The following is a 13,909-nucleotide window of genomic DNA, read 5'->3' as shown; positions in this document are numbered from 1 at the left end:
TTTGCAGGGTACACTCACTCTAAGGAAGAATCATACAAAAATTCAGTGGTTTCAGAGACATGTGGACATCGACCACGACTGTTCATTTAAATTTTGATGAGTTACACACACATTAAACCAAATCAGAATGTAAATAGAAAATAGTAAACAAACATAACAGAAAATGAATTTATCTGCCAGAAAAATAATATCACGTACAGAGATGCGTATACGAATGACATAATTTCAGATCTTTTAAATATGTTTAACTCTATAGAGGAATATTATTTATTGAAATTGAAGTTTTACTTGTATTATTTGATTTTCATTATTAATAAACTAAAGAAGAACGAAAATTAAACAACAAAAAGAAAAAGAACAAAAAACACACACATGCTTTCAAAATAAAGTTTAATCAATTATTTGTAAGCAACAATTACATTATTAGCGGTGTGTTTTTGTCATCATTTAATTATCAAACCAGTGCTTGCTTTTACAAAAAAATGCTCCTAACGAGAAGTGGAACGTATATTTACTGAATACAATTGAAACAAGCATGAAGTTGCATGCGTAGTTTTGCAGGTACCAGTATCGTATTGCATATCCCTGAGCGGGTGTACGAATGTTTTATCAAAAGATATGAACAATGACTTATAGAATAGAGCAAACATCACACTGTAAGATGAAGAACTTTTTTTAAAAGAAAATCTAACATAATAAAATAAAATGTTCCACTGGAAAGGTTGGTTTGGTGAGTGCAAAACGAAAGTGAAAGTAGGGAAAATGGCTATTTATAGTTCAAGGCTACTTTTCTGTCCGATTTTCGAGGACTCACCCTATTTTCTTTGCGGGAAATTATTTTTTCACATGTCCTAAGAAATGCTAAATAAGTGAAAGTTTTATTGAATTAATTTACATATTTTTTTTTAAAAACCCTAAAGATATGCACTTCACTATAGAAGTCCATGAGAAAATTAATACGATACTGAGACCGCTAGGCATACACGACTCGTACAAAAGGTTGATATCGGAGAGAGCCACACACCAGATTTAAAATCAAAACATCCATTGGGAGCTGAGATTTTCTATCATTCCATATAGTGAAAAATCTACATGAAATTAGGGCGGATAGAAATGACAGACGGACAAGGTGATCCCTATAAACTATCTACTCGTTGCTTGGAGATAAATATACAATATTAGTGTATTACAGAAAATATAGAAAGTATTTGTATGAGGCTAAGGAAGGGGAAGTAAATGCGACGCTCAGCCGAGCAGTTACTCCCTTCCAAGCCGAATACAAATACTTTCTATATATTTTCTGTAATACACTAATATTGTGTTTATCCTGCAATAAGTCAATTGTGATGGTTTTGTGTTGTTAAGAGTAATCAAGGGAACCAAGGTTTTAGCGGTAATCAAAAGAATGTAATCCAGGGACAAAGACCAGACATGAGAAACAGACATACACAACAAAGAACATAAAGTAGAAACTAAAAACTGGGAGCATGGACAAGGTGCACCGGTAGGATAAGCGTCCTCTGCTTTTCTAGAAGAACCCGCTGAGTTGCTCATAAAAAGTCAAGTCCGGGGTAGACAAACGAGGAAAGAAAAACCATGATCCGTTGAATATATCAGTTTTCATGGTGCAGATGGATACATCATAACGATCCACGAGTTCATGATGACGACCATAAAACTCCTGTGGACTAAGTGATGACTTTAATTCAAAAGTAGGACCCTTTCGCGGGCCCCAAGCATTTGTCGTTCATTGAAAACCCGCGACAAAAAGTAGTTCTGAGACTGAGATGGACATTATCTTATGAAATATTGTAAATTGTAATATTTACTTTTAAACGAGTCATAAACATAACATAATTATTCAAAATAAAACAACAATTTCCGTCAGTTAACATGTTTTTTCTGATGTGAAATAAATTCTTCCGTGACCTACTTTCACTTTTGACAAAGTTATTGATTTGTTGGATTGTGTGTGTGTACACATTCAAAGTGGCAATGTTCAAAGTTACGCCGTAAAACATTGAATTGACACGGCTAGACATGTTTGTTTGGGAGAAGGATGGCCCAATGTCTTCGGAACGCTGTGACTGACAGATTGACAGAGGAGATTCGATTGCAATGATGGGCGGAGTGATTTGCTTTATTCGCTACTATACGATTAAAGCAACAATTTATTTGACACCTGTTATTTGCCCTTAAATGAACTCATTGCAGGATAAACAAATTCTAATCTAGCGTTTCAGATCATCTAAATTTATAAATTTATAATTTCCAATATTTAGGCAGTATAACAATGCAGTAGTTAATTACAATTCAAGTTTTTAACCACTATTTTTTATATTTTTAAAATTCATAACATGCTAAAGGAAACTATACGTAGAAAGATCTGTACAAAGCGTTTACAATATTCCAAATGATACAATAAGTAAAAAAAGCAAAAAAAAACTATACAAATCCCTCTATTGTCCAAGCAAGTCCGGGGGACACTTGTGAAACCCGGAAGAGTTGTTTTACAGTTCGGATAATTATATTCTAATCTCTCTAAAGATTGAGTTGTCTTTTTTTAACAACCTATTTTACAGAACGATTATAATGATAATTCTATACTAAATCAGTAATAGTAGATATTTATCCGTCATATTTACCTTTAGACATAATTTCGTACATGTGTGAATTGGAATACTTCTTATTGCGATAAATGTGAGTAAAGTAGGTCCTAAGCTAACAGTTATTTATATTGAACTCAGTAGGAATTACAGATAAAATTGATATACACTTTTAAGTTGGATCTTTTCATTAGTATGCACTTTCTCAATATTTCAAGAATATAGACAAAGTTCTATGGGCGGGACACTGTTTTGTGTGAATTTCACCGATAAAAACTTATGATTACAGTTGGTAGCGATATTTAGAATCAAAAACATTTCCGATTTATTGAGACAGAATTAACAGAAACGCTGCAGATACAGATATGCCAATTTTGAGAAAATATTGCCATTTCCCTTTTTAATACCGTAAATAAAACACAAATTTTAGCAAAACTTCGTATTTGTGAAAGTAAAAAAAAAAAGACATAAAACCAAAACAGCCATAGAATTTGAAAATCGCACATATCCGGAAAGCATTTTGTTTTCACTTAGAAATGTAGTATTTGATCGAGTTGGCAGATGTTTTGGCACCAAAATAGCAACATAAAACACAGGTACATCGATATAGTTACCCCCCACCCATAAATTCCAACAACATATAAGTAAATTGACGGTAAATAAATTAGTAGAAAAAGCACGATAAGTACTGGCTGTTATTACGATTCATTAGATAATGTGAATAAGTGAGGACTTGAAAATGCAATTACAGAACTGACAAGAATTTGAGAGACATGTCGTTCACTTCTTGACCCTATCCTTTTATCAAACAGTTGTATGAAAGATTCTCATATACTGTAATACCGACAGATAAATACTTCACTGATCACGAATTTACAGTAGGTTTTCTTAATATGCCACATAGTGTCTATAGACAGCGGCGGATCGAGTGGGAGGGGGGTGGGTTCAGGGAGTACCTAATGGAAAATTTGTCATTTTTATGTGTAAAATTGCCCCAAAAAAAATTGGCAAATAATGTCCTAGCAACCATTTTTTCTGAGGAACCTCAGATGGCACCACTCCTTTTCAAAGTATTTGTATCCGGCCCTAATAGATCCTATAAAAGAATCATCTAGAATTATAAGAATGCTAATGTTGATTCCTGTAATGAATGCATAATCCAGTTTTGATTGGAAATCTAAAAGAAAAAACGTAAATGACCAAAATTTTACATTAGAAATGTCTGTGATTTGAAAAAAAAATGCGTTCCCCAAACAAAAGTAACAATTAGGCTTGGTGACAAAGTTTGGTTCTATTCTGAGAGATCCAAGACTCCCACTGAAATAAATTATTATAAGAAACAAAGAAATCATGTTAACAATTTTGAAAAAAAAATTAAGCACAATTTCATTAAATCTGACTAATTTTCATGTACTAATTCCAAATTCTACTGGTCGTGCATTATATAAGAGTAATCAAGGGAACCAAGGTTATAGCGGTAATCAAAAGAATGTAATCCAGGGACAAAGACCAGACATGGAAAACAGACATACACAGCAAAGAACATAAAGTAACTAAAATCATACATACAAAGTAACAAAAGCAAATGAGCAACTCGTACTCCACTAAAAACTGGGTGCATAGACCAGGTGCACCGGTAGGGTAAGCGTCCTCTGCTTTTCTAGAAACGCCCGCCGAGTTGCTCATAAAAAGTCAAGTCCGCTCTTTTTTTAACAACAAATCTCCAGGATAAGGAAATCAATAGGGCGTTCGGCCTTTCACATAATGCACGGTTTATTTTTTGTGACGTCAAAGTAATGGTATAACATCAAATCTTTATGTTAGACCATGGTATTTAATAGTGCACAGTTTTAATTTAATCGTAAATTAAGGTTAATTAATGATATAATGATGAAGAAACTTGTAATATGCTGGATGACTCTACATCAAGTGGTAATTAAAAAAATGAAGATATCAAACTCGTCTCTAATGACTATGAAAATGCTTGCATGTTTATTATTATCATATATAATAGTATTTTCGTCATTTATCTCAATTATTGTGTTAAATATTATTTTATTGTTGGAGATGACTTATTTAATGTTGTTTAACTTTTGACCAATCCTTTTTGGTGTACTTTTATATAACAAATAAAATATGTTGAAAATAAACCAAAATGTCCAGCCCAGGTTGAGGGCAGCTGCTGGTACGCGAATGTCAAGATGTTCTTTTGGTTGTCAATAATCACCTGCAAAATGCAATTTTAAATTAAATTTCACGGTATTTAAATTGTCTGTTTATTATTTTCTGTATAAATATTACATGTATTGTTCAAACCAATTTCTAGCATATTTCTGACACGCTTTATAAGAATTGAGATATTATTTTCATTTCATTAAGAGTACATATTGGTTTAAATTTTAGGATAGATAATTTTTTTTAAAAACTCAAGACAAAAGGGTTTATTAGGACATCGTTAGCTCGGTTATGCCAGAATTGTACATACATTATAATTGAAAGATTTCCAGCAAAAGGAGTCAGACGTTGCTCGTGTATTTGTTTGTTTTATACACATGTTGATCTTTTAATGCTCTTCAAGTTTAGATATTACAGCAAAACTATCACTCGTCAACCCTATTTTCCATAACCACCGCAACGGATTTTACCGGGTGATTATTGCTTCGTTAGTCAAATAGATTGTACTTAAAATAGTCGTATAGAATGTTGGGGAAGAGGTTGTAAATTGAATTCAAAATATAAAATGGAATAGATGAAGTATATCAGTATTCAATGACAATTTACTCAATTGCTCGTACTCTTGTGCTAACGATACTGAAAAATATAACATATTCACTTGACGGAAAATTGGGTGCTTTGTTAGAGGTCCGAGTCATTGAAAACTGGTTGTTATATAATTGAATTTTATCGTATTTCAACAAGAGGAAATTTCCCTGAGTTAATATCAGAAATTGTCCAATTTCTTGTCCGAGACGTTCAACCGCAATTATTTTTTATGCTTGTTATTTTATGACCAAAAAATCCTTTTTTAACTAAATTTAGGGATATTACGAACTAAAATAATATACTGCTTTTAATTTAGGAACCCCTCCAGTTTCAGTGTGTCCAGACCTAAATTTTGACAATTCAATTTCATATAGCCAGTTCCTTTAAAGAGATACCGGCTTAATGTTCATAATCATCATAGATACTGTACTTTTCGTGTACTTCGTAGGTGTTATTTTATTATAACTAGTAAAAAATTTGATAAAATTCATATCAAAGTATAGTGTCCATGTTTTAAAAATTGACCAAAATTCCCTACTGTTACCGGTGACATTTTTCTCATTCATACAAATGCATAGAAGATCAAGGAATTTTCCCCATAATGCATTTAATCAGCATCATTTCCTGAATCCATTACCACATAAGACAAGATGTTTGAGCGGCCAGTTTAAAACATCCGATGACATCCAAGGTAAGACTAACAGATAGGACTTTTTTTTTTGGTTCTCCCCTGTTACAATGTTTTCTTGTACATTTTGAAAATATTTTTATATGTAACCTGTCTTGGTATGAGTGTATTAAAGACATTTATTACTACACGTGTTTAGCATGAAGTACGTGTACATTTACTACGGACAAATTGTGCAAAAATAGTGCGTAATTCTTCTCTATTACTTTCCTCTCTGTTAACCATCAAAAGTAACAGTAGGGAAAGAAACAGTAACAGGACTGAAAATTTCGGATTTTTACCGATAGTAAAATTGTGAAGAATATCAAAAGCTTAATTTTGTGCGTAAAGATTATATTTTAGAGTAAGAGTAATCAAGGGAACCAAGGTTATAGCGGTAATCAAAAGAATGTAATCCAGGGACAGTAACATAAGTATGAGTAATTTTTTTAAATTATTTTTTCTTTTTGATAATAAAATTAACAAAATAAATATTAAATTGGTAACAGCAAAGATTTGAATAAGTAACAGATAGGAAATGAAAGTGACTTTTACAATAGAAATGCTTTATTCCTAAAAAAAGAATACTTTTCTAAAAGGAGAATTCAAGAGAAAGTATAATTTTCTGCTGATGAGTTGACCTAAATAATAACAAAAACACACAGGAAACATATATATGAAAAAAAAGTAACAGGAAAGAACAGACATGGTAACAAGAAAGAAAATTACAAGTTTAAATTGACGATTTTCAACATGAAAATGCATTGAAAGTATTACATGGCAAAATTATAATTCATGTTCAAGATATAATCTATCATTAAATCTGTTATAAAAAATAACAGGAAGGAATATATAATGTATCAGCAAGGAAAATTGCATGTTTTAACGATATTTAAAAACAATCGTTTTGAGATAATGTGATTTTTTTCCTTTTAATTCAAAGCATACAAATCTAAATACATTTTAAAACCTATTTCTATTTTCATTTTCATTGTCATTATATAAAAAAATGTAATTTCATTTTTAAATAAAGTAACAGAAAGCATTTCAGATAGTAACATGAAGGAAAACTACATTAACAAAGGTGTAAATTCGAACAAAAACCTCTCAGATATTTGGAAATGGATCGAGAGAGAGTTCATTATTTTAGTTTATTTCTATAGTGCACATTACAGGCCATAGTTAAAATACCATCGTATAAAAATACAAAAAAAAATATATGAATGGTAACAAGAAGGAAATTTTATAAAGTGTACTTGTCTTGAACACAGAAATTTAAAAAGGAGATCCCACATCTACTGCCTACGACACATAACGGTGTGATATTGTATGATGACCTCTGTCCGTCTGTCCCTCCCGTTTTGATTCCATGGAGATGATAACAGATCAATTAGTTTTCTCTAAAATTTTGCACAATTGTTCCATTTATTATGGGGAGGGGGTTGAACAGGCTGCAAGAACCTGGAAAATAAGGGGGGAACCCGGGAGTTGGAACCAGGAGCAGAGTGACAGGAACCGGTTGTTTAGGAGGCCAAATCAGTGTTTATGGTGTAGATAAATACCGGTACACCAATAGTTCACGATGACGACCATAAAACTCTTGTAGTGATGTCTTCAATCTTGTAGAAACATAATCCTGTTCCAGAAGCCTAATTATAAGAAGTCTGCGCAGTTACAGCAAGCTCTGGCATTACGTATGAGTTTTAACATGAAAGCTGCATACGAAGGTGCTGAAGGAAAGTTGCCACAGATGAAAGGAAAGTTGACCGTTCTGAATGAAAAGTCATCATATTTATCGTAAAGTTTGGTCAATAGTTTTCCTATATAATCGACCTCTAAAATTAATTAGTTGCTGGTATGCACCTATCTCCAATTAAAACACCTACGTTTTCCTATTTCCTTAAGATAAGATGCCATTTTTGTAGTACTTTGTCACGTGTAAAACAGCTAAAGATGCCATCAAGAAAGCTGTACAAGGTATACAGATAAAAATTCAAGCAAATGACTTACATGAACTGACCAGCTCAGAAATAGAAAGTAAATTACTGAAGAAAGCATAGTTTTGACTGCTAGTATGAAACAATGTAACAGCTTACTGGTTGAAAATAAACATGCATATGGACTTTGGTGCTATTGAAAAAGGATTTTCATCTTGTGATGAGTAATTATAGTGCTATTTGTGATTTCTTGAGTCTATTTTTTTTTATCTCAAAAGTGGTACTTGATGAATTCTCTTCACTTTTAACAAGTTCAGATTTATTCAATGGATTTTTGCACATAAGGATTGGCCTGGATATTTCAACTTAGAAAAGACTGTGGCGAAGAAAAAAAATCAACACGAGTGCTGTGGACTGAACTTGTTCTTGCAATATGAACCATTAAATGTTGAAATTAATGTTTTGTGTGTTAGCTGAATATAGTAATCACAAAGGTCAGTGTAAAAAATGGTACAAATATACTTAGAATTTGGCAGTGTCAGATTTTCATATTTGTTTGTATATGTTGTACTTTTTATTTCCACATTCTAGTATTACATGTAACAGTTGTGTACCTCATAACTGAAATTTAAAAGTTCAACCCTTAAGTTTTTACTTACCACTATTTGAAAATGACAGGACTGTTTTATTTGTTGACTTGTCCATTTATTTTCATATTGTCAACACTTGTACCAGCAACATGTTGATGCCTATTTGTTTGTGTAATTTAAGGCAACCATGTTGCATATTTCCATGGCAACAGTCATTACTAACTCTGTTGATGATTGACCGTTTCATTTTTTGTTTTACTTCTCATTTTTCGGACATTTTCTAATCGGTCGTGGTTACTATTGAAAGAACATTTTGATATGAAACTATTTCAAGCTGAGGAATGGAATGGTTTTATCTGAATGAAATGCAATGATAAAAGGATAATTCCGTGCCTCTAGTCGCAAAAGAAGTCCTTCACAGTGACAGTCCGTTCAGGGAGCACATTATAATGAGTCTGCTCGACTTTTGAACTCCATGTTTAAGTGGCACTCCAGCTAAGAATCATGCAAAATGTGATACATGGTTGGAAATTAAGTCTACATATTTTTATTTTTGATATTTTGTTAAAATGTTCTAGTTAACAGAAATTAACATGTGGCTTTTCAGATAACCCGTGCTCTTGTGAGGTAAAAATTATATAAAATATGCTGTAGAATTCAAAATTAAGGGATCGATAACTATGTAATTGGCACTAATATATTTAATATTTAAAAAAAACATTGGATTTTCAATGTCAATTATCTCCTAAGAGCAGAAATATCAATATGAATAATTATATATTTCGTCACATAGCCCTATAAAGCAACTTAATAACAAAAATAAAAAATATGTAGCCTTTTTTGGGGTGTACGTATCACATATTACAGAATTTGCATGGTTCTTACAAAAACTGTTACTTGAATGAACAATAATTACATAAATACCTCATTGGCAAAATTATAAAGAAATCTAAACTTGCTGTCTTTCTTTTTTAAACGGGCCCTATTAAAGGTATATGAAGCGTGAATCTAGTTTCATTTTTCGCATTTATTAGGAGTCTATCTTTAAAGTCACTGTCTACCTACGTATACAGGTAAACAATGCCCAAATAAAGTATTAATACATTTCATTTGGATATCAGGTTTTACACAACAAAAGACAATTTTACAGCCAAATATGGTCATGTTGATGGGAAACAATAAATTATGTTAATGTACCGAACACGAAGACAGCATTATATATCCAAATTTGGCAATTTGAATTGTATGTAACCTTTAAAAAAATAGGATAAATTTAGCGATTACACGAATGTATATCAAGCAAACATTTTTATATATTTTGACTATGATAAATAATGAAATACATTAGGAAAACTATTATATGAGCTTTTGTGACATTATTTTTGGAATTATTTTTAATTTTTTGATGTCATTTCCGATCCCCATTCGACCCAAAATAAAAGCGTCAGCGGCGTGTTCTTTCTTTCCAATACACTTCAACCGTTCAAGATGGCTATGTCAGGGGTAACCGTTAGCGATGATATCGTTTCAAAATTCAACGAAATGAAATTAAAACACACAATTAGCTGTCTGATGCTCAAAATAGACGTGGACAAGACTAAGGAAATAGTTATCGAAAAAGAGTGGCCAAAAGGCGAGCTTACATTCGATACACTGATCAATGAACTCCCGAGGAATGAGCCTAGATACATTTATTACGATTACGACTACGTAAAGACAGAAGATCAAGAGAGGAGCCAACAGCTCTCAACAAAAAATTCAAAGATAGTATTTATTCATTGGTAAGTGAAAGAATTAATCTACAAATTAAAAAACATTCTTTCTTTGTTGTCACATGGACATACCCGAAGAAGATGTCAAATGTCAATATACTCCTCTGTCTGGTTACAATATTTATAAAATGACATTTCTGTTGCTTAAATACCAATAGTGTGCACAAGTGACCCATCTATTTTACAAGTAACTTTTAATTATGAAGCATTGCTCACCCTTAATTTGAGTCATTTTGTGAAGTTGTCTTTCTTCCTAAGGCATTGTTATCACAATCAGTTACAAGTTTCTCTTATATTGCTAAATGATAATTTGTAAATTTATTGGGATAGATCTTTATTATCAAAATGTCGTCACATCAATTAGGTTCAACTGAATATCTAGTGTGAGGAGGTTGTTTTTTTTAGACTTGTTGTTCTGTTGTACATGTATACCTTCTCAAGTTCATATTTGTAAAATATACATGAAACATTAATTTATTAGTAGGTTTCTTATATTGTACATTTTATTTATTTGTTGGCTCGATGTCTGAATAATGTTTTGAGAGCGATGAAATGCCTGCAATACTGTCAACACAAATTTTAACTTCTCCACACTCCACCGTTGACTCACAGTTTAAAAATTGTCTGCATGTACATGTAATTAACTTCTTCTGTCATGATACTAAGGTATATTTAATGGTTTAGCAGTTAGATAACATTTCTGTAAAGGACAGAAAACATATTGATAACTTTTGAAATGGAGCAATTTTATCCCGGCTTTACTGTGGTGGAGTCACAATGGAGGACATGAGTGACTCCACTGTAAAGAGTGGAGAAATTGAAACTTTTCTTGATTGTAGTGTACCTGCAGGCAATTGTTTCTGTGAGCTAGCACTGAAAAAAATCTGGTAAATTGACATTTACAAATCAAGGTGTGTTCATTTGTCCTGAAATGCATCAAATCTATGTCATAAGGCGCAAAACCACAATCATTCACTTACTTGTATAGGTAGGCCATATATGATTTCCTCATCTCACCTGCGTTAGCCAATATGTGATTTCCTCATCTCACCTGCGTTAGCCAATATGTGATTTCCTCATCTCACCTGCAGGTGAAATAAGATAAGCAACATTTGTAACTTCAGAGTAAAACTTTCTGTTCAGGGGTCAAGATTAACTTTTTGAGGCTGGTAATCCAGACTTTTTCGGACAAAATTTTGGTACGTAAAATTCCACATTTTACAAAATACCGTATGCAGAAATTTTTAAGCAATTTTTAGTAAGAAACCGACATCGGTTATGAATGATTTCTGTATTATTAGAACTGGTTGCTGATACAATTAAACTAGGGATGCTACCTTTCAGATCGAATGATAACCAGTTAAAATTCTGACCACAATTTTTGTTGAGAATTTTGTTTACAATTTCCCCAGCTGGGCTACCAAAATAGACAACAAATGGTCACCCAGGCACATTTCTGGTCGCCATTGGCGTGTGTAGGACCGTTAATCTCTCCCCCGCTATGACATCTTGTAAATATAGTGTATAAAGGAATAATCAGACACCGCATTCTTAATTGGCATATTTCAAAATTTTCATAAGTTTGCATGGCAAAATTTGGTTTCAAAAGGAAAAAAATATTGATCACAATAACAAAAACTTAACTAATAGGTTCTTGCACATGTCTATTTAAGATACGGGATCATCAGAAAGACTGAAAAGACAAAAAAATTCTCTTAGGTGAAATAAATCTCAGACATTCAATAAGAAAATGTGTAGTTACCTTTTTCTTCATTGTATTTCATAGGCAATAAGTCATCTTTTCCCACAACTGTGACTTTGATGTTTGCTATGTTACAAACTGCTTGTGACGCTGCTATTGCCTCTGTTACAAGGGTCTGTAACTTCTACTAGCATCCTATATGTCTGGTTAATTTAGAGACCATGTCTTGTACATCTGTGGTCATTAGTTGTCTTTTATAGAAAGCACACAAAAATGAGAGTAAAGGTAATCTTGGTAAGATTCCAGTGTTTTCATGTGGCCTTGTCATACACTGTATTTCACCACTGTACTTCATTAATGACTTGAATTTGTACATTGCAGGAGCCCTGACAGTACAAGTATAAAGCCCAAAATGTTGTACGCATCCAGCAAAGATGCCATCAAGAAAGCTGTACAAGGTGTACAGGTAGAAATTCAAGCAAATGACTTACATGAACTGACCAGCTCAGAAATAGAAAGTAAATTATTAAAGAATGCATAGTTTTGACTGCTAGTATGAAACAATGTAAAATAAACATAGCTCTGTTTTTAAAAAATAACTGCTTACTGGTTGAAAATAAACATGCATATGGACTTTGGTGCGCTGGATGACTGTTGCCATTGAAAAGGGATTTTCATCTTGTGATGAGTAATTATAGTGCTATTTGTGATTTCTTGTAATTTTTTTTTATCTCACAAGTGGTGCTTGATGAATTCTCTTCACTTTTAACAAGTTCAGATTTCATTCAATGGATTTTTGCACATAAGGATTGGCCTGGATATTTCAACTTAGAACAGACTGTGGCGAAGAAAAAAAATCAACACGAGTGCTGTGGACTGAACTTGTTCTTGCAATATGAACCGTTAAATGTCGAAATTAATGTTTTGTGTGTTAGCTGAATATAGTAATCACAAATGTCAATTGTAAAAAATGGTACAAATATACTTAGAATTTGGCAGTGTCAGATTTTCATATTTGTTTGTATATGTTGTACTTTTTATTTCCACATTCTAGTATTACATGTAACAGTTGTGTACCTCATAATTGAAATTTAAAAGTTTAACCATTAAGTTTCTACTTACTATTTAATAAGACATTTATTTACAAGCTATTTGACTTGTCCACTTATTTTCATATTGTCAACACTTGTACCAGCAACATGTTGATGCCTACTTGTTTGTGTTATTTAAGGCAACCATGTTGCATATTTCCATGGCAACAGTCATTACTAACTCTGTTGATGATTGACCGTTTCATTTTTTGTTTTTATTTCTTATTTTTCGCACATTTTCTAATCGGTCGTGGTTACTATTAAAAGAACATTTTGATATGAAACTATTTCAAGCTGAGGAATGAAATGGTTTTATCTGAAGTCCGTTCTAAATCAAGCAAGTAACCTCGACCCAGTGCTGTACTTAGTGTAGAAAGCCGTTTTTATTTCTTGTTAATTCCGTTTATACATTTATAATCAATCATTGTGTTAAATTAGAAAAGAACAAATCGGAAATGTTTAAAGTAAAATATTGTGAACAAAATGTAGATTGCTGTGTACGTTCAGATTTAGATCAATTTGATTTTTCATTACAAGGGGGTAGAAGTTCGTCTTTTGCAATTCAACCTTAACAAAATGCTCTTTTCTAGTCCGGTGTTTTGTATGTACCAAAGATGTAAGGTATATTCAGATTAAATAGATCAATGATAGGCTCTACAACTTGTCACATTGTAACGGATGTTTTTAAGAAGGATACAGAAAGTAAACTGTCAAAACAACATGTAATCTGTATTAACAATAATGGGGTAATTATTCAATCAATAAAATTTTTTGATACATA

At 32.3% G+C, this 13,909-nt stretch overlaps 2 protein-coding genes across 2 annotated transcripts in view; one reads left to right on the top strand and one right to left on the bottom strand.

Moving 5' to 3' along the window:
- LOC148613655 (uncharacterized) overlaps positions 1-11,417 on the bottom strand; it is a 20,764-nt gene extending 9,347 nt beyond the window's left edge. Inside the window, exon 1 of the mRNA XM_088587117.1 lies at positions 11,316-11,417. The gene's annotated coding sequence lies outside the window, so the exon portion shown is untranslated. The remainder of the gene's footprint in view (positions 1-11,315) is intronic.
- On the top strand, positions 9,915-13,909 carry LOC148613654 (uncharacterized). Its single transcript, XM_088587119.1, has 2 exons — positions 9,915-10,344; positions 12,419-13,909. The coding sequence occupies exons 1-2, from the start codon at positions 10,052-10,054 to the stop codon at positions 12,576-12,578; spliced, it is 453 nt and encodes a 150-aa protein (XP_088443245.1). The 5' UTR covers positions 9,915-10,051; the 3' UTR covers positions 12,579-13,909.

The sequence above is a fragment of the Perna viridis genome, chromosome 6, assembly GCF_037379345.1.
Source record: "Perna viridis isolate PV_CMFRI_1.1 ecotype Kerala chromosome 6, ASM3737934v1, whole genome shotgun sequence".
Lineage (NCBI taxonomy): Eukaryota > Metazoa > Mollusca > Bivalvia > Mytilida > Mytilidae > Perna > Perna viridis.
The sequence above is the reverse complement of the archived record's forward strand: the minus strand, read 5'-3'. Positions and strand labels throughout refer to the sequence as shown.

What these genes read in the sequence shown, in the direction of transcription:
- LOC148613654 (XM_088587119.1), top strand. Translation starts at nt 10,052, where the DNA reads ATGGCTATGTCAGGGGTAACCGTTAGCGATGATATCGTTTCAAAATTC. An exon ending in AAGATAGTATTTATTCATTG is followed by an intron (nt 10,345 to 12,418) that starts GTAAGTGAAAGA and finishes TGTACATTGCAG; the next exon opens with GAGCCCTGACAGTACAAGTA.